This window comes from Aethalodelphis obliquidens, unplaced genomic scaffold (assembly GCF_003676395.1).
Source record: "Aethalodelphis obliquidens isolate GAN/ISIS:26980383/991018 unplaced genomic scaffold, ASM367639v1 scaffold25, whole genome shotgun sequence".
Classification (NCBI taxonomy): Eukaryota; Metazoa; Chordata; class Mammalia; order Artiodactyla; family Delphinidae; genus Aethalodelphis; species Aethalodelphis obliquidens.
In genome coordinates, this window is record NW_020837969.1 from 8,397,988 (window position 1) to 8,423,693 (window position 25,706).

General features: G+C 37.1%; 1 protein-coding gene across 1 annotated transcript in view; it reads left to right on the forward strand.

The window, feature by feature from the left end:
• The window catches only part of CSMD1 (CUB and Sushi multiple domains 1), a 1,488,158-nt gene that overhangs the window by 254,833 nt on the left and 1,207,619 nt on the right, over window positions 1-25,706 (forward strand). Inside the window, exon 4 of the mRNA XM_027123007.1 lies at window positions 11,213-11,325. Coding sequence (XP_026978808.1) covers window positions 11,213-11,325 — 113 coding nt within the window. The remainder of the gene's footprint in view (window positions 1-11,212; window positions 11,326-25,706) is intronic.

The window sequence follows — 25,706 nt, forward strand, 5'->3', positions numbered from 1 at the left end:
CTCAATTTAAAAATGTACTTTGTGAGCTACCACAGTGAAATAAATAAATTTGCATATCATTTCCGGTCTTTGAAATACTTTCTCAACATGATTAAGCCCTGAAATGAACTCTAGGGGTCTTTGCCTAATCCCTTTGCTTGCCGATGAAGAAGTCATTCAGGGCCTTGCCTTGTTTATCATAGCTGTGCTGAAATTTAGATGAGCATTAAATATCCTAACCCTCAGATGAGGAAGTAAAGCAGAAAGCCTTTGAGTTACTCTAACGTAGCACAGGGCTTATGTCAAATCTTAACATGGAAAAGTGGCATAGCTGGGGGAAAACAGATTGGAAAGAGATCTTGATAGAAAAATCCTACTAATGGGGACTTCCCTGGTGGGCCAGTGGTTAAGACTCTGTGCTCCTAATGCAGGGAGCCTGGGTTTGATCCCTGGTCAGGGAACTAGATCCCGCATGCCGCAACAAAGATCCCGCAGTCCGCAACGAAGATGCCGTGTGCTGCAACTAAGACCCGGTGCAGTCAAATAAATTAAAAAAAAAAAAAATCCTACTAATGGATTTTGCACTAGGAAGACAATTTCTGGATCCTTATCACTCAGGTGGAGATGAAGTTGATAGCCCAGAAGGCTCAAGAGCAGAGGAAGAGAACGTTGGAGTTACAGTACTTACGGTCATACTTAGGAGTGGAAAATGCTGTTACTACGTTCGTGTCATTTATCAATGATGCTGTTTCTGTGGTCATAAGAGAGTCACACCGAGAGGATGCTAGTTCATGCTTGGGGGCAAAACCTGCTTAGGTTTTTGTTTCTGATAATGTATTATAGACGCTGTAATTATGAAATCACTTGCTCAGCATAGCTTGATGCATTGATAGGAAAAGAGATCAGTGGATTAAATCTTGGCAGATTTGTTGAGAATGTAATTTGGGGAGAATTCATTTTTATGACAGAGTAGTGTTTAGCTGAGAGTGAATTCCGTTAGGAGGAAACTTTTATTTAGCACAGACTAAGATAGGCCAAGTATACTAAATCACCGTAACTGAGCGCAGTTCCTCTCAGGATTCTGGGGAGAAGTAAACTATGTAGACCATGATATGAGCAATAACATGTTTAAGGAAAATAAGATGTTTTTTATGATGTTAGCCTCTTAGGAAGGAAGGGTGTAAGTTAAAGCAAATGCAATGGTTTAATTGCTATATATACATATATAACAATTAATATTAAAATATATGCAATATATAAAGCAATATTAATACTAATATTAATATTAGTGACAAGGCTACTAGAAATCTCATGACGTTCTCAAAATTTAACCAAAGATACTCATGTAAGAGAGACGTAACCCTTTTAGAGGGCAAATAGCTATCCGCCTCTCGCACAAAATCTTGATAAGAAAGTTAAAGACGTGTTAGTCAACTGTGTTTTCTTGTTTTTTTTTTCCCTCCAAGGTTTTCAGTTCTTGTTTTTAAGAGCTCTGTCCAATTACGTACACACACATCAGTCTTCATAGATGTGAAAAAAGCCCTGACACTTCTGGAGTATGTATATTGTTTTCAAAGAACTTGGCATGGACATTATTATTAAATGAATCACAGGTAAAATTTTGAGCTTACTATAGGAAAAAGACATCAGCACATTTGTATGTATCTGTACAACCACAGAGACGTAGATAGACATGCAGATATCTACTGGGCATAGGAACTCTTTATTCCTGAAATTAGCATGGAAAACCATTTCAAAATGGCACCAGTAAATCATTTAGGTATTCCTTCCGCGTTCCTACGCATAAGACAGATAACAAACTACCCAGAATGCCTCTTTAATTCCTAGTAAGCACTAGACAATAGGAAAAGATGCCTTGACTTGTAGACTTAAGGCCTCTGTCTTACTACAAGAGGTTCTGATTTTTCTTTGTATAAAGTTGATTACTCCCCTTGTTCTCTTGTGTGTATAACTTGTGGTTAAGTGAACAGAGTACAACTGAACATGAAATCCTTTCTTAGGCTTTTGTCAATGTGCAATTTTACCAAAATTTTACCAATTTTACCAAACCTCTAGACTTTTTTGGTCTAATAATTGCAGGCTAGAATTGTTGGGAACTCAGTGTTGGGCTAAAATAGTGTAATAAAACCAAATGACTACATGACATTCTTCTTGTTAAATCAAACCAGACTCAAACAGATGTGCTAAGAGCTTTGGGAAGGGGAAAACAAGCAGTACAGTACAGACATATCACATCTGCATTTGTAATTGTTTAATATTAAAAAAGACTTATAGTTTTAACTTTTTAATAAAAACAACGAAGACTTCAAGTATAGTAGCTTCAAATATCTTTGCTGCTGGGCCAATCATAGGACATACTAAAATTTTTTAAATAGAAATTTAAAGAAAGTGTAAAGTATTTAACTTTGGCTTTGCCCAAGAGAAGTTAAATGAAGCTCTCACAGAGTTTAAAATCCAACACGCTTTTTTTAACAGTGGAACTATGCAACAGTTTAAATAAATGTAATGTATGTAAATATATCATGATAAAAATCTGCCATTGAAATTGATACTGTAAGTAGGTTTATAACTTTTATATTAATTGTTATAAATGATATGTTGAACAGAATAGAAAAATAAATAAATGAAATAGGTACTATTTTCATTTAGGAGTGTACATCTCTTGAATGGAGTTAAAACTTCCTCATTAATTTATGTGAAATAAACTGTGCTCACACCAGTCTTGTTGCTGCTGACCTTTTCATTCAATTTCTTATTTTTTCTCCAGCCTCACCACTTCTAATACTCAAGATTATTGCATTGGTATCAGCAGTTTGAGTATCTTGAGTGATAGTGCAGTACACAATATTTTTGGTATATTTCTAAGTGCAATTCATTCTAGTAATTTCTTGCGAGATGGAAGAAGAATAAACTTGTTCGATTCTGAAACTCATGTTTCTACTGAGTGAACAAGCACTGAGAATATAGAAGAGCTGCCCCAAATTGTCCTTACTTTATTTAATAATCACTCATCTTTGACAGGCTGTATCATTTACCCAGATCGCCGGATGTGAGAGGGGAATTGCTTTCTCCCAGTAGAAAATACAGTAAATGAGATTCTATCAGACAACAGGCAGGCAGCTAGAAAAAGACAGGCAGAGGTAGGGGTGTGTGTGGGGGGAGAGAGAGAGAGAGAGAGAGAGAGAGATGGACCTTTGCTACCTATACTTTTCTTCTTTTTTTTTTTTTTGCTGAGAGTGAAATGTTTCTATCACTTTTCTCATACCCATTCCTTTTTGTAATCATTTTCTTTCTCTTCCCACAAATGATTCAATGACGGTGTCAGGTGAAAACCCAATGCTTTGAATAGGATGCTAGGATTGTTTTCAACAGTGGCAACCATGTTTCTGACTTGCACTCTAGGAAGAAGTAGGTCAAATGTGCGTATGTTGTAGGTGATATTGGGTTTGATAGAAATGGGGAGGGAAAGGCAGAGTTAATTTTCTTTCTGTCTTGTTTTCATTGACTTGCCACTGTGTGAACACCATGAGGAGTTATATCTAAAGTGGCTTACAGAGATCTAAAGATACATGGATGGCAGCAAGATAAAATTCTGAAGGAATGCAAATTACAGAATCTACAACGAGGCTACTATAAAAATCCACACATTGCTTAGGGAGGGCCAGAAATTTGGTTCGAAATTTTCTTTTAGTCAACACTAAGCAACTTGAACAGCTCCATGATTTACTAGATGTTAAAAATAAACTGGTTGCCCCTAAGAACATATGTTTCCTGAAGGAAGATAACATTGAAATTTATCCCCAGGGTCCTCATGCAAAGGATACAAATGATGTACTATAGAGATTATCAGCAGATACATCCTCACCAGGGTATTTGTAGAGACTGAAGAGTGAGTTCCTCACTGGTTATTGTTTAGATTCCTCACTCTCAGCTGGTGTGATGGGTAATGGCTATAAACATTGGAACCACAAATTTAGCTCTTGACGGTCTCAGTGATTAACTGAATCAACTCTCCTACCCACCTCAACCAACACTGGACTTCATTCTTTCGTGCTAAAATATGAATGAGTGCATTCCATTTCAGCGAGTTAAAGCAGATCACGTGTGTGTGTGTGTGTGTGTGTGTGTATATATATATATATATATATATATATATATATTTATTATTATTATTTTTTTTTTCTTTTGCCGTACTTGGGCCTCTCACCGCTGCAGCCTCTCCCGCCACGGAGCACAGGCTCCGGACGCGCAGGCCCAGCGGCCATGGCTCACAGGCCCAGCCGCTCCGCGGCATGTGGGATCTTCCCGGACCGGGGCACGAAGCCGTGTCCCCCGCATCGGCAGGCGGACTCTCAACCACTGCGCCACCAGGGAAGCCCCCGCTTGTATATATTTTATCTACCATTGTGTATGTTGAACTTCCTCAAACTTCCAAACAGTAGTCATATAACATTGTTTTTGCAACTCTTAGTATCTTGTTACTTTTTTTCTGAGATAATAGTTTGACTTTTCCCTTCCTATTCATGATTCTTTTAAAAGTTCATTAAAGAAAACATGAATGTGTGTTTATTTTAAAGTGCTACCACGTTATTTGATATCTAAACTTATGGTAATAAATATTAAAACTTCAAAACGGACTACACTAAATAATCGTTTTTTGTTCAGTTAAGTTTTGAATCTAATGAGAGAATGTTTTATTATTAAATACTGTTTTTGTACTAATTGGATGATTTTAATCTGTATATATTTTCTAGAGCACCTCCGTCCCAAGCCCTCCAATCTATTGTTTTATTAAACTTTCAAATTTGAGAAAATCATAGATTTACATGCAGCTGTAAGGAATAACACAGATTTTGAGTATTCTTTACCCAGTTTCTCGAAAGGTAACATCTTACAAAACGGTAGTAGAGGGACACTGCCAGGAAGGGGACACTGAAACTGTCGAGACACGAAACGTAAGATTCCCTCATGTGATCCTTTTATGGCCACGCCCACCTCCCTCCTGTCCCAACTCCCTGCTTAGCTATTGGCAACAAATAACCTGTTCTCCTTTTCAAAAAGTTTGTCATTTCAAGAATGTTAAAGTCATACAGTATGTAATCTATTTCGGATTGCCTTTTTGCCACTCTGCATAATTCTCTGGAGAGTCATCCAGGTGTTATAAATCAATAGTTCATTTCTCTTTATTTTTGAGTAATAGTACATGGTGTAGCTATTCCACAGTTTGTATATCATTCACCTCTTGAGGGATATATGAGTTATTTCCAGGTTTTGATTATTAAGTGTATGTTTATGTGTATATATATGTATACGTATATATATTCATATATATTCTTGTACAGGTTTTGTGTGAGCATAAATTTTCATTTCTCTGGGGTAAATACTGCCCAGGAGAATAATTGCTTGGTCATCTGATAATCGCATGTTTAATTTTTTTTTTTTTTTTACATCTTTATTGGAGTGTAATTGCTTTACAATGGTGTGTTAGTTTCTGCTTTATAGCAAAGTGAATCAGTTATACATATACATATGTTTCCATATCTCTTCCCTCTTGCATCTCCTTCCCTCCCACCCTCCCTATCCCACCCCTCCAGGCTGTCACAAAGCACCCAGCTGATCTCCCTGTGCTGTGCGGCTGCTTCCCACTAGCTATCTATTTTACGTTTGGTAGTGTATATCTGTCCATGCCACTCTCTCGCTTTGTCACAGCTTACCCTTCCCCCTCCCCATATCCTCAAGTCCATTCTCTAGTAGGTCTGTGTCTTTATTCCTGTCTTACCCCTGGGTTCTTCATGACATTTTTTTTTCTTAAATTCCGTATATATGTGTTAGCATACAGTATTTGTCTTTCTCTTTCTGACTTACTTCACTCTGTATGACAGGCTTTAGGTCCATCCACCTCATTATAAATAGCTCAGTTTCGTTTCTTTTTATGGCTGAGTAATATTCCACTGTATATATGTACCACATCTTCTTTATCCATTCATCTGATGATGGACACTTAGGTTGTTTCCATCTCCAGGCTATTGTAAATAGAGCTGCAATGAACATTTTGGTACATGACTCTTTTTGAATTATGGTTTTCTCAGGGTCTATGCCCAGTAGTGGGATTGCTGGGTCATATGGTAGTTCTATTTGTAGTTTTTTAAGGAACCTCCATACTGTTCGCATGTTTAATTTTTTAAGAAACTGTCAAACTGTTTTCCAAAGTGGTTCTGCCCACTAGCGATATATGAGCAATCCATTTTCTCCACATTCCAGCCAGTATTTGGCATTGTCACTGTTTTTCATTTTAGCCATTCTGAATAGGTGTGTAGTGATATTTCTTTGCGGTTTTAATTTGCATTTCCCAAATGAATGATGGTGTTGAACATCTTTTCATGTGCTTATTTGCCATCTGTATATCCTTTTAGATGAAACGACACTTTGGTTTTTGCCTGTTTTCTAATTACATTATTTGTTCTTTTGCTGTTGAATCTTTAAAGTTTTTTTTTTTATATATTCTAGGCACATGTCCTTGTCAGATACATGGTTTGCAGATATTTTTTAGCAGTCTGTAGCATGTCTTCTCATTTCTTAACTGGGTATTTCACAGAGCGAATGGTTTTAATGTTTATCACTTTTTTCTTTTATGGATTGTGCTTTTGGTGTCCTAGGAACTCTTTGGCTAGTCCAAGATCCTAAAGATTTTCCCCTATGATTTCTCCTAAAAGTTGTATATTTTTACATTTTACGTTTATGTCTGTGATCCCATATTGAGTTAACTATTCTGTAGGGTGTTAGACTTTGGTCTAGGCTCTTTTCTGGTTGTTTTTGCCTGTGGACTTCCAGTTGTTTAAGCGCCATTTGTTGAAAGGCTTTCTTTGCTCCACTGAGTTGCCTTTGCACCTTTTCAAAAATTATTTGGGCATATTCATATGAGTCTGTTTCTGACTTCTCTGTTTTGATACACTGATGGATTGGTCTGTCCCTCTGCCAGTACCACATGGATTTGGTTACCGTAGCTACAAAATAGGTCTTGAAAACAGGTGTACTGATTCCTCCTATTTTATCCTTTTTCAAAATTATTTAAGCCACTCTATTTTTTTTTTTTTGGCTTTCCATTTAAATTTTACAAGAATCTTGTCTGTGTCTAAAAAAAAATCTTGCTGGGATTTTGATAGAAATTGTCTTAAACCTACATATAAGTCTGAGGAGAATTGACATCTTTACAGTGTTCAGTCTTCCAGTCTATTAACATGGTATATTGCTCTATTTAATTTTTTATTCATTTCTTTCTTCAGCATTGTACAGTTTTCAGGACACAGTTTTGTACCTGTTATATATAAGTGTTCTTTTGGCGATTGTAAATGGCATTGTATCTTTAATTTTGGTGTCCACATGTTCAGTGCTAGCATGTATAAATAAAATTGAATTTTGTATGTTCATTATATATCCTGGGCAGTTGCTAATTTCAAGTATTAACTCTAGGAGTTTTCTTATAGATTCCTTGGCATAATCTATGTAGCTAATGGTGCAAATACAGTCGATTTTATTTCTTCCTTTCTGATCTGTACGCATTTATTTCTTTTACTTGGCTTATTGCACTGGCTAGATCCTCTGGCATATTGTTGAATAAAAGTGGTGAAACCATACCTTTTTGCCTGTTCTCAGCCTTAGGGGGAAGCATTCAGTCTTCCCCCAATAAGTATAATGTTAGATGTAGGTTTTTTTATTTTTTATTTATTTTTTTTTTTACAGGTACTCATTGTGAAGTTGGGAAAGTTTTCCTCCATTCATATATATATTTTTTCTTTTGCGGTACACGGGCCTCTCACTGTTGTGGCCTCTCCCGTTGTGGAGCACAGTCTCCGGACACTCAGGCTCAGTGGCCATGGCTCACGGGCCCAGCCGCTCCGCGGCACGTGGGATCTTCCCAGACCGGGGCACGAACCCATGTCCCCTGCATCGGCAGGCGGACTCTCAGCCGCTGCGCCACCAGGGAAGCCCACTCCATTCATATTTTATTGAAAGTTTTTCTCATGATTGGATGCTTAAATTAGTCAAATGCTTTTTCCTACATAGAATATTACAATCCTGTGATTTTATTCTGTAGCTAGTTATTATGGCAGATTACGTTGATTGATTTTTAAATACTGAACTGTATTTACGTTCCTGGAATAAACACCCCTTGGCCTTATTGAATAACTGTTATCTATTGCTTACTTCTGTTTTCTCTTATTTTGTTAAGGCTTCCTATATCTGTATTTATGAGGGATATTGGTCTGTTTCTTTCTCTTTTTTTTTGGTGCTGCCTTTGTCTGTCTTTGGTAACAAGGTGTGTTAGCTTGGTCTGCACAACAAAATACCATAGATTGGGTGGCTTCAACAACAGAAATGTATTTTCTCACATTTCTGGAGGCTAAAAATCTGATATTAGTTTGTAGTACGGTCAAGTTCTCATGAAGACTCTCCTCCTGGTTCGTAGACCTCTGTCTTCTGGGTGTGCGAGCACATGGCCTTTTCTTAGTGCAGGCATGTGGCAGCGTCAGAGGAAAGGGAAGAGAGAGTTCTTCTTTGTCCTCTTCTTATAAGGCCACCAGTCCTGTTGGATTAGCATCCCATCCTTATGAACTTGGTTCATCTTAATTACCTCCTAAAAGCCTTATTTATGGTTACTAAAGGGGAAACGTGGGGGAAAGTGATAAATTAGGAGATTGAGATGAACATACATACACTACTATACATAAAATGGATAACTAGTACCTACTGTACAGCACAGGGAACTCTACTCAATATTCTGTAATAACCTGTATGGGAAAATAATCTGAAAAAGAATGGATCCATATCTACAAATAAACTGATTCACTTTAACACAACACTGTAAATCAACTATACGCCAATGAAAATTGAAAAAATAAAGAAATGACAAGTACAGTTACATTGGGAGTTAGGGCTTCACCATGCAAATTTTGGAAGCAACAATTCAGTCCGTAGCACAGAGTAATAATGGCGCCATGAAATGCGTAAGGAAGTGTTTTATCCGCTTCTGTTTTCTGGGACAGAGTGCGTAAAATTGTTAATTCTTTACATGTTTGGTAGATGTCTCGGTGCATTTAGGTAAATGCCTTAGTACGTATAACAGATACCATAGACTGGGTGGCTTATAAAAAAACAAAAATTTCTCACGTGTGGTTCTTGAGACTGGGAAGTCCAAGGTCAAGGTGCCCGCTGTTTCAGTGTCTGCTGAAGGCCTGCTTCCTGTTCAGAGACAGCGTCTTCTTGCTGTGTCCTCACATGGCAGAAGGGGCAAGAGAGCTCTCTGGAGTCGCTTTTATAAGGATACTTTGCCCTCATGATCTAATCACCACCCAAAGGCGCCACCTCCAAATACCATCATGGTGGGGATAAGGTTTCAACATATGACTTTGGGGTGACACAGACATTCAGTCTATGGCAGAAGAATTCTTCTGTAAAACCACCTGGGCCTGGACTTTTCTTTCAGGGGAGTTTTAATAGTTATAGTGTAACTATTAAATGTTACATTACATTAACATTTACATTACAGTAAATGTAATGTAAATGTTATTCACATTTTCTGTTTCATCGAGTAAGCTGTGGTCATTCGTTGTGTGTGTGTGTGTTTTAAGGAAGTAAGCAGTTTCACTTTTGTCAAATTTATGGGTGTAGTTTTTAGAGCATTTTTTTCATATCTGTGGGGTCTCTAGTAATGTTTGCTATTTTATTCCTGTTATTAGATATTTATCTAATCCCCCTCTTTATTCTTATCCCTATTCTTATCTCTATTTATTCTTATCCCCCTCTTTTTTTTTTTTTGGTCATTTCTGCTACATGTGTTAATTTTGTTGATCTTTTCCAAGAATTAGGCTTTGTTTCATTGCTTTTCTGTTTTCATTTCCAGTGATTTTGGCATTTATCTGTAATTTATCTGTAATTTCTTGCCTTCTTGCTTTAGGTTTATTTTACTCTCCCTTTTCTAAGCTCTTGAGATGGGAGCTTGGATTACACATATAAGAATTTTCCTCTTTTCTAATGTATGTTTTCAGTGTTGTTAACTTCCCCCTCAGCCCTGCTTAGCTGAGTCTTACAGATATTGATATCTTGTGTTTATGTTTCATTCAGTTTAATGTACTTTTAAAAACTTCCCTTGAGACTTCTTTGATCCATGGATTATTTAGAAGTGTTTGCTGGTTGACAATTGTCCTGTCATTTTTCTCTTATTAGTTTCTGGTTTGATCCTGCAACTACAGTGGTTGTAATTAGGCCTTTAATACCATAGACTTACTGGCAAGACAGAGTTTCTCCCCCTGGAAATGAATGTTCAGGTTGATTTTTTTTATTTTTATTTGAGTCAGAAGTTTGTGTTCAGACTACACTAAACCATGCAACTGTAGACAAACTAATTAGTAAACTTTAGTTAAGATATAAATTGAAGCATCTCTTTAACCTTTAGAAAAGCTATTTGTTTGTAAAGCATTATATTTTACATTATATTATTATTATATTATATATAATATATATATTATATAATATATAATATATATATTATTATATATTATTATTATATTATTATAGTAGTTCACTCCTTCAGAGTTCTTTCTCATCATTAAGATTTCTTAATATATCCCAACCTAGTTATAATTGAAACACATATCTTAAAATCCAAAAGATTTGTCTTGAAAACCAAATATCAAAGTCAGTTCGTTTGACCTGAGCTCAAGGTAGTCATTGATTTTTATTTCTGACGTTGTGACTAGGATTTGTTTTCTTTTCAAGAGAAACCGATTTATTGGGGGGTGGGAAGATAGTAAGAATAAGCACATTAATGATGAACTGGGACAGCACACTATCTAATAAGTTAAGAGAAAAATAAACTCAAAAGCACATGCAGTGTTACATTGTTTCGCATAGCAGGTGTAAGGATGACTGCACTGTTGTAAGTTCTGTGCGCTCTCTTGAGACAATGGTGTATTGTACATGTCCTTCAAGAAAAAAAACCTTTTCAAAAAGTGTTTAAATAAGCAAACTCTATCCTTGAACATGCTTCATTTCAGTTGCCTGGCAACACCTGGTATATGGTTCATGCAACTGTGCAGTGACTTATGTGAAATCAACAGGCCACAGTGGAAAGAGGAATTGAATGACTTCATCAAATAAGCTTCAATAACAAGTTCATGCTTTTTGACTGTGTTCATCTCTTTTTGAAATTTAGGTTGTCGGGATTTCAGCTTCCTTCCTGCATCGTCAGCACCGGCTCCATCCTTACTCTGTGGTTCACGACAGACTTCGCCGTGAGTGCCCAGGGCTTCAAAGCTCTGTATGAAGGTAGGATGCGCCTTGTGCACTGCACACACCCACCTTCCAGATGACCTCACACTGAACATTGTCATGCAGACGGAAGCTGCTATTTCAGAGGTGGTTTAATGGTGCAAACGTTTGACTTCTGTGCTTTGTTGATGGGAGAACACTATTTACTACAATGGCCCAACATCCTATAGCACAAAACGTGTGTTGACAATTTTCCTTTACTGGTAGAAATTTTGATTGGAAGAGTGGTTTTTCTGTTGACATGTGGTAGAGACGTTTTGAGAATTTAGAATACTAATTGATAGAGCTCCTTTTCTGTGAAGAATTAATTCTTAAGGCAGACATGTTTTCTTAAAATTATTGTTGGACAGTGATACTCAGAGTTGGTGCTTAGGTAAAGGGAATTCCATTGCGTGAGTTTTGGTTGGCAGAGTGGAAACTTTTCATGGAGAAAATGATTTCAGTTTGACTGTTTGGTGCTTGCAAGGCATCAGGAGTGAGTTTTGTTTTGTTTCTGTTTTTTGGTGTTTTCGGATTTTGTGCCAACGTGCCCTTAGGGTCTTGCTGTCATGGGTGACTGTTTGGGGCAGAAATTTTAAAGAGATAGAAGAGAGTTCAACCTTTGGCAGAGGGAATAATACAGATGATCACTTTGCATTACTAATACGGTAAGTGTAAATGCTGAGGTCTCTTTAGTCTTGTTTCACATAGACACTTTAAATTTTCTTTCATGTGTAATACAAAATCTTTTATTTTTAACATGAACTCTGAAGCCCATGAATTGAAAAGGACTGTGGGTAAGGGATAGTCCAATTCCTATTTACAACACACACTGTTCACTTAACGAGCCTTTCTGGGTTCAGTCACATCTGTGTGTGTTCTTCTTTGGAGTGTTCCCTATACCTGGGCAAAAATCATTCTTCGTGGAAAGATAAAATCTACATGTGCTTTGTGCAACTGAACTTAGCTACTATGCAATTATCAGAAAATACAAGGGTAGAGTGTCCTCTTTGCACAGTAAAATAAACAGAGCCATTTATCCTTTCATTTAAAGTCTCATGTGGAATGATGCTTAGTATTGTATACTCTTCTGACTCCAGTTCATCCAGGCCACTGCAGTTATATATAAACCTGCATCAGTGGCCTGAAAGGGTAACTCATCTTGAAGTATATTACTGATTACCAGGGGATAATTGAATCTTTGGAAGAGTAACAGGCTAGTTTAAGATTAATAGGTGCTGTTAGCTTTCAAATTTGCTTGTATCTACCACTTCCTGTATACCCTAACTTCACAAAATTTCTTTTTCGCTTAACATTACAAAAGTGTTTCTGAAGCGATCTGTACTAGGTACTGTGAAACAGAACTTGTCCAATCAGCATATATGGTGTTTGCTCAGAAGGTAGATATGGCTTCAACATTTGAGAAACCTTGGCAATTTTCCTGCCCTTTCTAAGTTGATCTTTGAACATCATGTTTTATTAAATTTCGTAAGATAAATGTTGCAGAAACTACCGATGCTGGGAGATTGCCAAATGAGTAATTCTACTGAATCTTTCCCGGCTATTGTTGGTGTTAGTGGTTGTCATCATGGTATAATAAAAAATGACTGAGATTTTCTCTGTTGGGAAAGTGTTTATGAGTTATTAACAAAATTGGGAAAATGACAAGAAAAGTAAGCAAGGTCATGAGTCCAATGTATTTTTTCAATTGTTGATGTGTGAAGATGCAGTTTTTTGAAATTTGTGTTTTCAATAGTGACATTACAATATAGTCTGATATTTACAAGTGAATACAGGTCATTATTTTGAAAGAAAAAAAACTATTAAAATAAAAAGTACTTTGTCAGCAAAACAGAAATTGTATAAAATATTCAATATCTTTATTTGTAAAATAGTTCTCAATTAGCTTAAAGGTCTACTGAGAAAATAAATTTGTACTATCTGGAGAAATAAAGTTAGTCTAAACAGAAGATTAAAGACTAGACAATTTATCTAGAAGAGACTAAAGCTTTCACTGTAGATATCAGCTGACTTATCAATGGTATCAGTTCCCACAGGGAATTTAGACATAATTGTAACTTACCCATGTAATGGTCATGAGGAAAAGTGAGATTTTTATTGAGCAGTGTATAAAATATGTAAATACACTTATTCGGATATAATATTAAGCGGAAGCAATGATAATAGAAAAATTTTTTTTCTCTAGTTCTTAAACCATTACTAATTTATCTAATTAAAATTAGTAATTATTTAGTATTACCATATTGATGTTTAAATTTCTAATTTTCATTTATTTGCTTGAATTGGAGAAAGTCTTCCAAATTTAAAAAATCTGTCTATACAAAATAACCTTTATAATAAACTTAATCAGGGAACTGAACTTTATAGTTTGCTGATGGTACTTTGGACTGGTACATTGCATAAATTATTATTCATACATGGAGATATTAAGCTACCTAAGGAGTATGGAAACAATAAATTAAAATATTCTAATTGATGCATTCGGTTGTTGAATTTAACGCTGGATATTAAATGGAAATACTTAGAAATTTCACACTAACATTATTCACATACAGTAATTAGCTCTCTAAATAGTAAGTTTATAGATTGTTGATGAAATCAACATATTTTAACCCATAAATACAGACTAATAAAATTGAAATTACTAATTTAGTAGGGTGTTTTATAATGTTATATTTCCTAGTTCCGTCACTGAACGTTATTCTTCGTGATCAACCAAAGAATTTGCATAATTTTCTTTGGTAAATTTATAACAAAAAATATTAGGATTACACATAATTTACAATGAGATGATTACTATCAAAATTCCTACATTTGTCCAGTATTGAAGTCCTATGTGTATAAATAGTATTCATTCATGTATTTCTATTTGCCAACTTTCTTTCATCAAGATCTCAGTTACTAAAATAAAATTATTTTTGTCATCAAGTTTATGATTTAAGAAAAAAATCATATAGGAGGTTGGAAAATTGACATGACATGTCAGGACGTGACAGATATTATGTCATGACAAACGTGTGACAAGGCAGTCATTAGACTTAAGGACAAAGAGAACAAATCCATTTGGTGACATGGGACAGTCCCGAGATTATGCCCCAAAGAACTTGTCACTCTGATGCTCTTTTTATTTTTTCATTTTTTAAGAGGGAAGCCTTCCTCTGTTTTAATGCTTTTTCTTACTGGTGACAAAGTGAACTAAGCATTAGAAACACTAGTGAATATGTGATGAAAACCCTTCAACTCCCAATTTTTGGTTCTGAAGTCTGATTTATTTTTAAGTGACATTTCTCTTGTTAATGTGCATCTTTATTTTTATCCTGAATATCATTTCAAATGTTTCATGAATTACTTGGTAATTTTTCATACATTGACTTTTCATAATTTTAGTATTGGTTATATTTTTTAAATTTAGTTTTTTACCAATTATTTACTGTAATTTAGATGGACTTTTTAGATATTTTTGCAAGTGAAATAAGCTTCTTTGACATTGATTGTATTTTGATAATCCAGTACTTTGTGTGAAATAGAACTTTTGTATATTATAGTACTTGTACTTGAATAGAAAGCCCCAACTCTGTGATTCAAATTAATGAGTCCAAAGTGTATTCACTAGAATAAATACTTTCTTCTATAGAACATTTCTCGATAGTGTAGGGCAATTCCATTGATTGGGAATTAAATTGGCCAAGGCTTTATCCATGAGATGACAGTTTTTGTAAAGAAATTGAAATGAAGATTTAATGCCTATTTTGCCACAGATATTTACATTTGCAATAGTTGTTTGGGTAGGCGAAGGAAGGCTAAACTGGTTGCTTGTCTAAGGCAAAGCTGATAGAAATGGTAGGAATCTATTCTCTTTAAGATTTCTTTAAAAATGCTGGCTGATGTGGTAGTTGAAAAGGGAAAAATTTTAGCCACGAATGTAGACAGTCAAATACTTTGTTCATAAAATACTAATTTTACAATTCAACATTTATCTCCCCTTCCCATGGTGCCGTATTTGAATATATTGGCCTTAAATATTATGCATGAAATCTATAAGAATCTGACAGTTTAAAAAATCTGTTTTAAAAGAAATACCGCCAGTGTAGCGAGGAGGAATTTGACATTACTAAATAGGAAAAATTTGCTTGTGACAGGAAATTGTTTTTGCATACCAAATAGCTCATTAGTTGGAGTGAGAAAAATGGTTGCCCACGAAGATGCTTTAAGAGACCCCCTTGGGTTATAAAATGCTATTCTAAAGGAATTCTTCTCTTTCAGTTTTTTTTGTCTTAAAATTATTCATTTTATCAATTATAGCATTGTCCTGCTTACTAAGGTACATGTATCTGTATGGATGAATACATAAATAGTAAATAAGTGGATGATAGGTAGGTAGGTACATAGATGAAAGAGATAGATGAATAGATAATCAGTAGATAAAATAGTTAATAGATTGGTAGGTAGATAGACACTTGGTAAATAGGTAGACAGGTAGATAGATGGATGCATGTGCCCAGTATGGTATAAAGTCTTATGTACATTTTCTTATTAAATCTTCAAGATTCCTATAAGCAATGTAAAATTACCTAATATTATGGGATAGAGAAAATTAGGTAGTGACCTATAGTTATTTAGTTTGCCAAGACCTTATAACTACTAAATGTGAAAGGGGAAATTCAACAAGTCTATTTCCAGAAATTGTAATTCTTAACCACTTACTATAAGTTCTCTCATATAGTTGTTTATTTGTTTCCATGTATGAAAATACATACATATGAATACATGCATATTATCACGTGTGTATACACAATTACATATATACACACATACACAAGTGTATACATGATATACACATGGAGAATATACGTAAGTGCTTATGCACACACAGATTTACTCATTCATTCTTTCGTTTATTTACTAAGCTTTTATTGATTAATAATGAGTAATAATCTGAGTAATAATGAGTAATAATTGAGTAATAATCTGCTAGCATCTAGCAGATGCTAGAGACCCAATACTGAGCTAAATGATAGGAATACAAAGATGGTGACAAGAATGGTGTCTGTCCTGAAGGACTAGTAGGGGAACACGACAAAATTGAGTAGAACAGAGCGTGTAATAAGTAGACACGGTGTTTGACACGATTGGGCGGAAGAGGGAAGGTCAGGTGTACTTGGGGACAGGTAGAGTCCTGACAGAGTTAATGCTTGGGCTGTACCTCAAATACAGTGTTTACCGTGTCGACTTTGTATCAGTCATTGGATAGAAGTTCTGCAGGAAGATGGGTCATCAGGGGATCTTTCTGAGTGAGGAAGAATCACAGGCAAGACTATGGAGAAAAGCATTTACCATCTTTAAGAACCGTAGGAAGTTTCCTGGGTCCTGCTTAGAGTTCACGGTGGGCCTGGAGCATGGCCCCTCTGGCTGGCCTCGCAGTGAGGGGGCTGGGTTGATAGTGTTTCTCACAGGGAACACTTCCTCTGTGAGATCCTCAGGGAGAAGGCTGAATTCATCTCACTGGACTGTTACATAAACGGAAGCGTTTTTGTTTGCATGGGCTTCCATTTTACGAGTTTGTCACATTTTGGCTTTTTTTTTTTTTTTTTTTTTTTTTTGCGGTACGCGGGCCTCTCACTGTTGTGGTCTCTCCCGTTGCGGAGCACAGGCTCCGGACGCGCAGGCTCAGCGGCCATGGCTCACGGGCCCAGCCGCTCCGCGGCATGTGGGATCTTCCCGGACCGGGGCACGAACCCGTGTCCCCTGCATCGGCAGGCGGACTCTCAACCACTGCGCCACCAGGGAAGCCCACATTTTGGCTTTTAAATCATGATTGTGATGCCCAAAACGTTTGCAGAGAGAAGAGGAATAAGGTGGATTAAGTGGTTTGTGAACTCTTGAAGCACTTTTAACTTGAGCAATTAGATGGCACGTATCATGCCTTCTCTTGTGGTCATTTCTGTTTGCATCCTTGAGGGCAGTGAGGGGCTCCAAGGAAAAATTTGAATCCTTGACATTTGGCACAAAGTAAATATTCAGAAATATTGTTTGATAAAAATTCTGTACTCAATCCTAGCTTAATTTCAGCCGGTAGTTCATATGTCTTTCCCTCAAAACCTAACAGATGAATTGCTAATAAGTGTCACAGTTAACGGATTTGAATTTGATTTTCTCTTTGGTTAACACATCTTCTCATCTAGAAGTTCCTAAACACACACACACACACACACACACAAAACACTGAAATGGTTTAAAGATAAAGAGTTTAGGTGACCCACAACATATACAAGCATTCCTTAAATAATGGACTCAATACAGACCCTTAAATGAAACCTGTAAAAACTTAAAGTGGATTAATTTCATTTATTATATATTTATTTTGGGGAAGCAAATGGGCTTCATTTTCATAAACTACTTAGAATTTCACCAGAGAAACATGAATCTTGGCTACAGTTCTCACCTTTCATCCTAGTTTCACTAAGTAATTAACTCCGGAGGTGGGTGGGTCTTCTTACTGAGAGTATGTTTCTTGTTCACTGAATGTATTTGGCATTTCCCTCTGACACATCCCTCCAGCGGAATCTTCTTTCCTTTAACATCCATGGATCTGGATTTAGAAAGAGCAGCTAGATTATTACCCTTCAAGCTCAAAGCTTTATTTAGGATGTCAGGGCTGATTTAGTTCTCCCTTGAAGTGCTTATCCAAACTCAACCTGAATTAAAGTGTGGAATGTGAGTGACCCACCTGGCAGGAGAGAAACATTCCTGATTGGAGAAAGTGGTGGCAGAGCAACAACTGCTAGCTCTCCATCAGCCAACACTGTAACATTATTTTGGATTTATAACAATTACGGAGGCTGAAACAAATGGGAAACTTCTCGAATCACTTTCCTCTTGACTATTAGATACTCTGTGTTAGTAAACCCAGGTGAGGACACACCTTCCTGAGGACACATTTCACCTGGCTGTAGAGAGCAGAGCAGTTGGTCCTCATATCTGTCCTTCCCTAGGCTTAGTTGCCAGAGCCTGGGTACCCATTTTTTGTCTTGATTTGCAGGGGTGTTCAACAGTAGGTCCCCTAGGACCATTAGTCAAAGGTTTTGGAATGGCACTCGAAATTAATTACTGCTGTTAGTCACATGAATACTAACACCTCCAAAACGTGCAGAGATAGGAGAGAGGTATGACTTTCCGAAAGTTCAACTTTAAGTCCATCAAATGATGGGTCAGAGCAGACAGACGGAGAGCCGCCACCAGGAAGTGCGTGTAGGTAATGTAGAAAGGCTGGTGTATAACCGATGGCTATTGACATTTCTGGTGAAAGAATGAAGATGGAATAAGTGCCAGAGGCAAAGCCACGTCCAGTGAAGCTCGGCCAGGAGGAGAGGGATGCTCTGCCTGCAGACCTCTGAGCCCTTCGGTCCACCGAGCACCATGCCTGCTGTGGGTGTGGCCAGGAGTTGAGGTGGGCCATTCGCCAGTGCAAGGCGCTCCCTGCTCTGGGTCCCATGCTGTGTATGACTTTCTCCATTTGAGAGTCGTGGATATCTCACTGTCTGTGAGGTTGAGGTTGTGAGATTACATGCATAATTTGGTACGTAGACTTCATAGACTTCCTCCGGATCCAGTTCTCAATCGGATCCAGTTCTCAATCGTTCCATAACTACCGTAAAGGTCAAAATGCCTTCTGTTAGTTGATGGTATCAGCTCTGCTCCCTTGAGGCATCAGAGGTTCTTCAGTCTGGTTGCTGTTGCTTATCTTATTTCTTGTTTCTCTTGTTTTGATTCTGCTCCTGTAAGCAAAGCTGGGGTTACCATTTGGCTTCGTATATGGGCCCGGAGTGCTGTGGTATGGGGTTAGGGCTGTCCTGTCAGTGCAAATCGTCTGGTTCCTGTGGATTGTAATTTATTAATTTGGCATTTTGATATGTTTTGTGAACTTAATTAATGTGCATTTACCCTGGAGACACGAATCTTCTTTCTGTGCACTGCAAAATCCAGTTTCTGATTCAGTAGGAGTGGATCATTGCGAATCCGTCAGATCATAAAATCTACAGTGAGATCTATTGAGTGATATTAAGTCAGTTCTTTTACCCTGGCGAGACACTAACACGCACACACTCTCGCAGACTCCCCCTCACACTGTTTATATTGTCAGGTACAATTTCCCTTCAGACATCATCCTAAGAAAACATCTTCTTCAAAGTACTCAACACCGTTAAAAAGACTTAGTTTTAGTCTTATATATATTGACCTAAGAGAACATCCATCATACAAGGAAGTGAAAAAAATGCAGTATAGGGACTTCCCTGGTGGCACAGTGGTTAAGAATCTGCCTGCCGATGCAGGGGACACGGGTTCGAGCCCTGGTCCGGGAAGATCCCATGTGCCACAGAGCAACTAAGCCCGTGCGCCACAATTACTGAGCCTGCGCTCTAGAGCCCGCGAGCCACAACTACTGAGCCCTCGTGCCACAAGTACTGAAACCTGTGTGCCTAGAGCCTGTGCTTTGCAACAAGAAAAGCCACCACAGTGACAAGCCTGCGCACCGCAACTAAGAGGAGCAACCGCTCGCCGCAACTAGAGAAAACCCGTGCGTAGCAATGAAGACCCAACGCAGCCAAAAAAAAAAAAGAGCAGTATAATCCCATTTCAGTCAAAAAAAAAGTTTTAAAAGTACTTGTGTAACTGTGTGTGCACACATACGTGTGTATGTGTGTGTGTGTGTCCATCATCCTTATATATGTATAGCATACACGATACGAGTATTCAGAAAAGTATAGGAGGATACCTGAATTTTAATAAACGTTACTTTGGGAGTCATTGGAATGCTTAAGAAGAAGTATTGCTTGATTTTTCTATTATTGAGTTATTTAGCTTGTTGCAATGAATATTTAAAAAATTAAGTAATGAACATCATAAAGGAGAAAATCTGTAGATGATGTTAGAAATTAATATTCTTAAATGGATCTATGGCTCTCACCTGGAAATAGAATACAAAGTGGGACCAGGTAATTAAAAGGCCTTCAATATTGTTTTCAAATGGCTGAGTTCATAGGTTCTAAGGTCAGCGCTGTAGCTGAATTTTTTCTTTTAAAAATAAGGGAAAACAATGCGTACTTACTAGAAAACTACACACAGAAATAGTAGTCTGTCTAAAAGGGACTTAATAAAAGACAAATTAATTCCATAGAAAAGGCATCTTTAACAAAATAAGGATTGGTTAATACCTGACCTCCCAAAATGTAATGCTACTTGCATGTCTTAATATATTTCCTCATGATCATAATTTAAGTTTTATCCTTTGTACCCACTCATCTCCCAAGATTTTTCTCTTACTTTTTTGTTGATTTTTCCCAATAATATCTTGTGTCATAGACAAATTTCTAAGCTAATATGTGTATGTATTTGGTAATAAGTAATCTCAGGTAATGTGTGCAAAAAATGAGCATTATTTAAAATGAAGTTTATAAGCAAAAATAATGTTAGATGATTTTCCTCTTAACAGTCTCTCTTTTTTGGCTATCATGGGTCTTTAATGAGCCACTCAGTACACTAGAAATTAGACAACCTCTCTATTTAAACACCCTCAGGCCTTGGCTATCTACTATTCGGGTACTAGAAATGGGAAATGTTGGCAGAATTAATTACTCAGATGTTTACATGTGGATGGTGCATAGATTCTGAGGTCTGGGTTTAACCCAGCTTCCCAATCGCTATGAGTGTGACCATTGGATAAGTTACTTAAGCACTTATTGTATCAGATTCCTCACTTGCAAAATAAAAAATGAAAAGTACCAACCTCACAGAGTTGTTACGAAACTTACAGAAGATAAGCTCTTTAAACCATGTGGCTCTGTCCCTGGTATATAACACTTTTAATTTATTCTTCCAGCTCTGCAGTATTGGCATAGAAGCTGACCTCAAAAAGTGTCATGTATGGTTATTTCTTCTAAATTAGGAATTATATAAGCTTCCTTAATGCTTATATCCTTCCCGCTTTGTGCTGATTTCCCGTTTGCCATCTTATTCTTGGGACACTTCTGTCTACCTCGGTCCCAACTTCTCTATGCTTCGTGTCTCTTCAGCTTTTTTTGGTACACAGTTAAAAAAAAAAAAAAAAGGCAAACATGAATGGTTCCATGTTTTTTTAAGTGAGGGTGCAAAAAAACAGATGCATCCCTGGTAAATTGTTGAGTGGCTCTTTCTGGTTTTAGGACAAGCTGTGTACATTGTAGAGAGTGTAACTTCAACATTTTTCTCAACTCTCAACTCAAGTAGGTAGGCATTTTTACGCTTCTTTTGTTGTTGATTTGTTTATTCTCTAGTCTACAATGAGAAGAATATAGGATAGAGATCCCTGAGGAAAGGTGAAATTACATTTTTTATACTAGCTACTGGTTATAGGAGAAGATGGGAAAGAGTGAGACTGATTTGAATTATAAATAGAAAAGCACACAAGCATCCGTGGACTGAAATCAAAAGTATCCAAGGATGCTGGAAATGAACATGATAAATTAGGACAAAAATAGATTACAATTTGATAAATCAAAATCACTTTAGTTTTGGGGAAGCAGACCTGCCTCCCGTCTGTAGGCCCTGTTGTGAGAGAGATGGGAATTCCATGAAATATAATCAGTCTGTAGCCCTATGTAAAAGTTAAGCTTTAAGCAAATGCTTCGCTCTCTGATATACAGTGAAATTAATGCGAAATGTACATCCAGATGATAAAGATACAAATATTTATCTGCAGAGTCCTTAACTCATTCTACGGGAGATTCAGAGTTCATTTCCATTTCTGACTTTGCACTTAGAATGTAAATTTATTGTCATTTCTGATACTCTTGCTAGAGAAAGTTAATGGGTCACTGAATATCAAACAAGCCTCCCTATTGCTAAATCTAAGCGTATTTTTCAAAGGGTGTGTTAATCGAAAAAGTTTCTCATCTTACTAAGCAGTTTCTTCTTTCTGTACTGTGTTCTTTAAATATATCCAGAAAACATCAATCTAAAATGTCTTCTGAATAATATATGTGAGGTTGGCCTCAGTAGTATTCATATCCTGAGATCATCAGTTATGGGTTTATTCTTAACCTCAACATTGATTCTATTGATTAACTTGAAAAAGCGTCATATAAAATTGCACTGTGAGTTTGTGCATTTTCTATAATCAGTCATTTCTTACCATTTTAATTGTTTATTTCACTTATTCCTTTGTGCTAATCAGGGTAATGTAAACCTAACGAGGAAATGCTTTCAGTTATGTCCGAGTGTTGACCAAAAGAATGAGCTACAGAAATGAAGGTAAACTTTCAAATAAAGAAAAGCAGTATTTTTTTCTTTTAATTGTATTCTCCCAATTTTTTTCCCTAAAAACCAATAATCGAGAATCTGGGCTGCAAACATAACCTCCTCATGATAGAGGATGACGTGCCCTTTCTAGTTGACTGCCCTGTTTGTTCTAACTCGTTTCCTTGAAGACATCCTTGACATTGGTTCTTTGAGAATATGACCTTATATTTCTCTCTTATCTATGGGAGTTAAAAAAAAAAAAAAACAACCAAAACAAAAACCCACCATTTAACAAAAGAAGAGTGGCCTGGGGCCTGTCAACTTGCACCATGACTTTGTAGAGCTCCAGTTAAGCTGCAGTAGTCATGTTAATCATATGTATCTTCTAAGTGTTAATTTTGTTTTTCCAAGTGTACATACACTTTTCTTAAAATATGCTTTTAAATATTAGAATAATGGAATGGAAAGCCACATTTGGGAAGGAGAGGAGGGTGGGTGAGCGGACAGCTGGTGTGTGGGACATTTCAGTTTTCTCCTTCAGTTCTGCCTGTGTGTAGGAGGGTAACAAATAGGAGATTTCGTGCAAGAATAAGCTGAAATGGAACACATTTCAGCTTTGGTTGTGTTATCCATCTCAACACATGAAAGTGGGATTTTAGCATTCCACATCTTATTTTTTAAGACTTTCATACTCGCTCAAAACTTTCCTATATGCCACATTTCTGATACGTGTATCAAAATTTACGTATTTACTTGACTTTTTTTTGGTGGTGGGGGGGAAGGAAAGCTAAGATGTGTGAATCACGGGAACAACCATGGCTTTTGATCTGAGTGTAGTGATAACAAATTATTTTTGTATTATTTAAGTTCACCAAGTCAAAGTAACTAGCTAACATGTGCTTATAATTAATCCTTATACACTTAGTACTGAAGGTCTTAAAAGAATTGAGGTATCATTTCATTTATAAACTAGTGTATGAAATAAACACAAACAATTTGCACTGTGAATTTAAACAATCAAATACAACATTCCAATGAAATACAGCATTACATTACAACATTTATAATATTCTTCAGGTGGCATATTAGCCATATTTAATAAAGGTCTTTCAACAACAACCTCCATGTAAGATGCCATCTAGCCTATTAAACTGTAGTCACATTAACACTCTATAATAAAAAATACTTTATTGTATGTTAATTTTCATTTAGCCCTTAAAACTTCATGCGTAGGTACTTTATTCCTATAGAGATATGGCGGTTGTCCAAGTGTTGACATCCAGTGTTAAAAGAGCTGGAATTAGGTTTGGTCCCTCTAAAAGGAGCTGGCCAGCTTCTTCTGTCAAGGGCCAGATAGTAAATATTTGTTGCTTTGCAGTTTGATCTTTGCCCAACTATACTCAGTTCTGCTGGTACAATATGAGGTGTGATAGCCGCCCTAGACAGCTTGAAGGCTTGAGCGTGGGTGTCTTCCAATGCAACTTCATTAACAGATAGGCGGCCATTGTGTGCGACCCTGACCCTACAGCCAGAGCACTTTCTCCTTTCCTCGGAAGTCAGGTCTTCTTTCTTCTGTGTCAGTTCTGCTGCTTATGTAATGTAACCCAGCCTCTTAAGGCCCAGTCAGTAAAGTAAGTGGACCCTAAGGAAAGCTGCCAAAGCCGCAGGTCTAATTGTTTTGCTGCAGCTGATCAGACAACTTTGTTAGTTACCCGAGTCTAACACTAGGTGACTCAGGAGTGTTTGTAGATTTAAGTCACTGTTAAGTTGGCAATCAACACATTCTCTGTTGTTAAACAAGCAGACAGAGCTTGTTTAAAAGGTTTACCTTTGTATTTTCTGTGTGAGACATGGCAGTAAGTGTCTGTAGTTCCAGTAGTGCTCCAGTCCCAGCTTTCCAAGAGTCCTTTTTGTGTGTATTTTCTTCTCAGAAGCTCCTGTATGGACAGGCATCACGCTTTGATTTCAACCCCAAAGGCACTCCTTAAATTTCTTAGTATAAAGCGTAATACCGACTATTTCAAGTCCCTACTTTCATCGTATCAATGCCCAGAGAACAGTTAATAGAAAATTTATTAGAAAGAGGTGGCTGCTGATATACAATTTTTATGTTGTTGGGAAAAAAAATTTTTTTTTGACTTTCAGAAATAATTTTCGTAGAACATCTATGCGTCACTTATATTTCCTTAAACTTTGTCGTTTTAAATCTGGCGAGTTAACCAGTGGAGGCCCGGTGGTGAATAGCTTGTATCGTTTTTCATCGTACTCTCCAAGGACAAGTGTGCAATGCAAGCCACTTGTGCTGTTTGGAAGGGGTTGGGAGCACTTTACAGTATAAATCTGTGCCAGTGGAAGAATCCTACTCAGCATAACTAAATTGTAATATGGGCGCTGTTGTGCTCACTGCCATCTGACAGCTGTTCGGTTCCTCTGTGAAATGAATTAGTGCTGTCATTTTACTAATAGCCCAAAAATAAAATCGCTGGCATTGTTTCCAGCAGCCAGTTCTCACAGAAGCCCGTTGAAACGAATTGCCCCCTCTCTGGTCACAGTCACGCCTGTTACAGGACAGGCCATCAGAACATAAGGCATTACTCAGAATACTAATTGAGTAAAGCAGAATGCTTTTCAGAGCCAGCGTTACTTAGGGTGGACTAAAAATAGCCATAGGTTTCTAAACTCCTGAGTGGCTGCTTTTTCAGGTGAGTCTCAAGGCATGCCTTCCTCCTGGCCCAGAGAATCTGTATGTGACCTTGCACCAAACTCAGATACATCTGAAGCAGTTTTTACGCGTCTGGTGTGGTGCTAACTCTGAGGGTGGTTTTGTGAGAAACAATACAGATGTGTCCTCCCTTACAGAGCTTCCCGACCAGAAGGGCTCTGTGTCCTGCACAGGGATGGTGCAATGCTATGAAAAGCTGTGTTTGTGTGTTTCTTTTTGATCATCGTCAACAACAAAAAACCCTGATGTTTTTTATCATGTAATTCTGAATCCAGGGGGATGGTTCCGTGGCACGCACTTTACAGTTATTCATTGAGCTGCTAGAGGTTTTACATGATCTCAACTTACTCTTTTAAACCATCCAGATACATATAGGTAATAA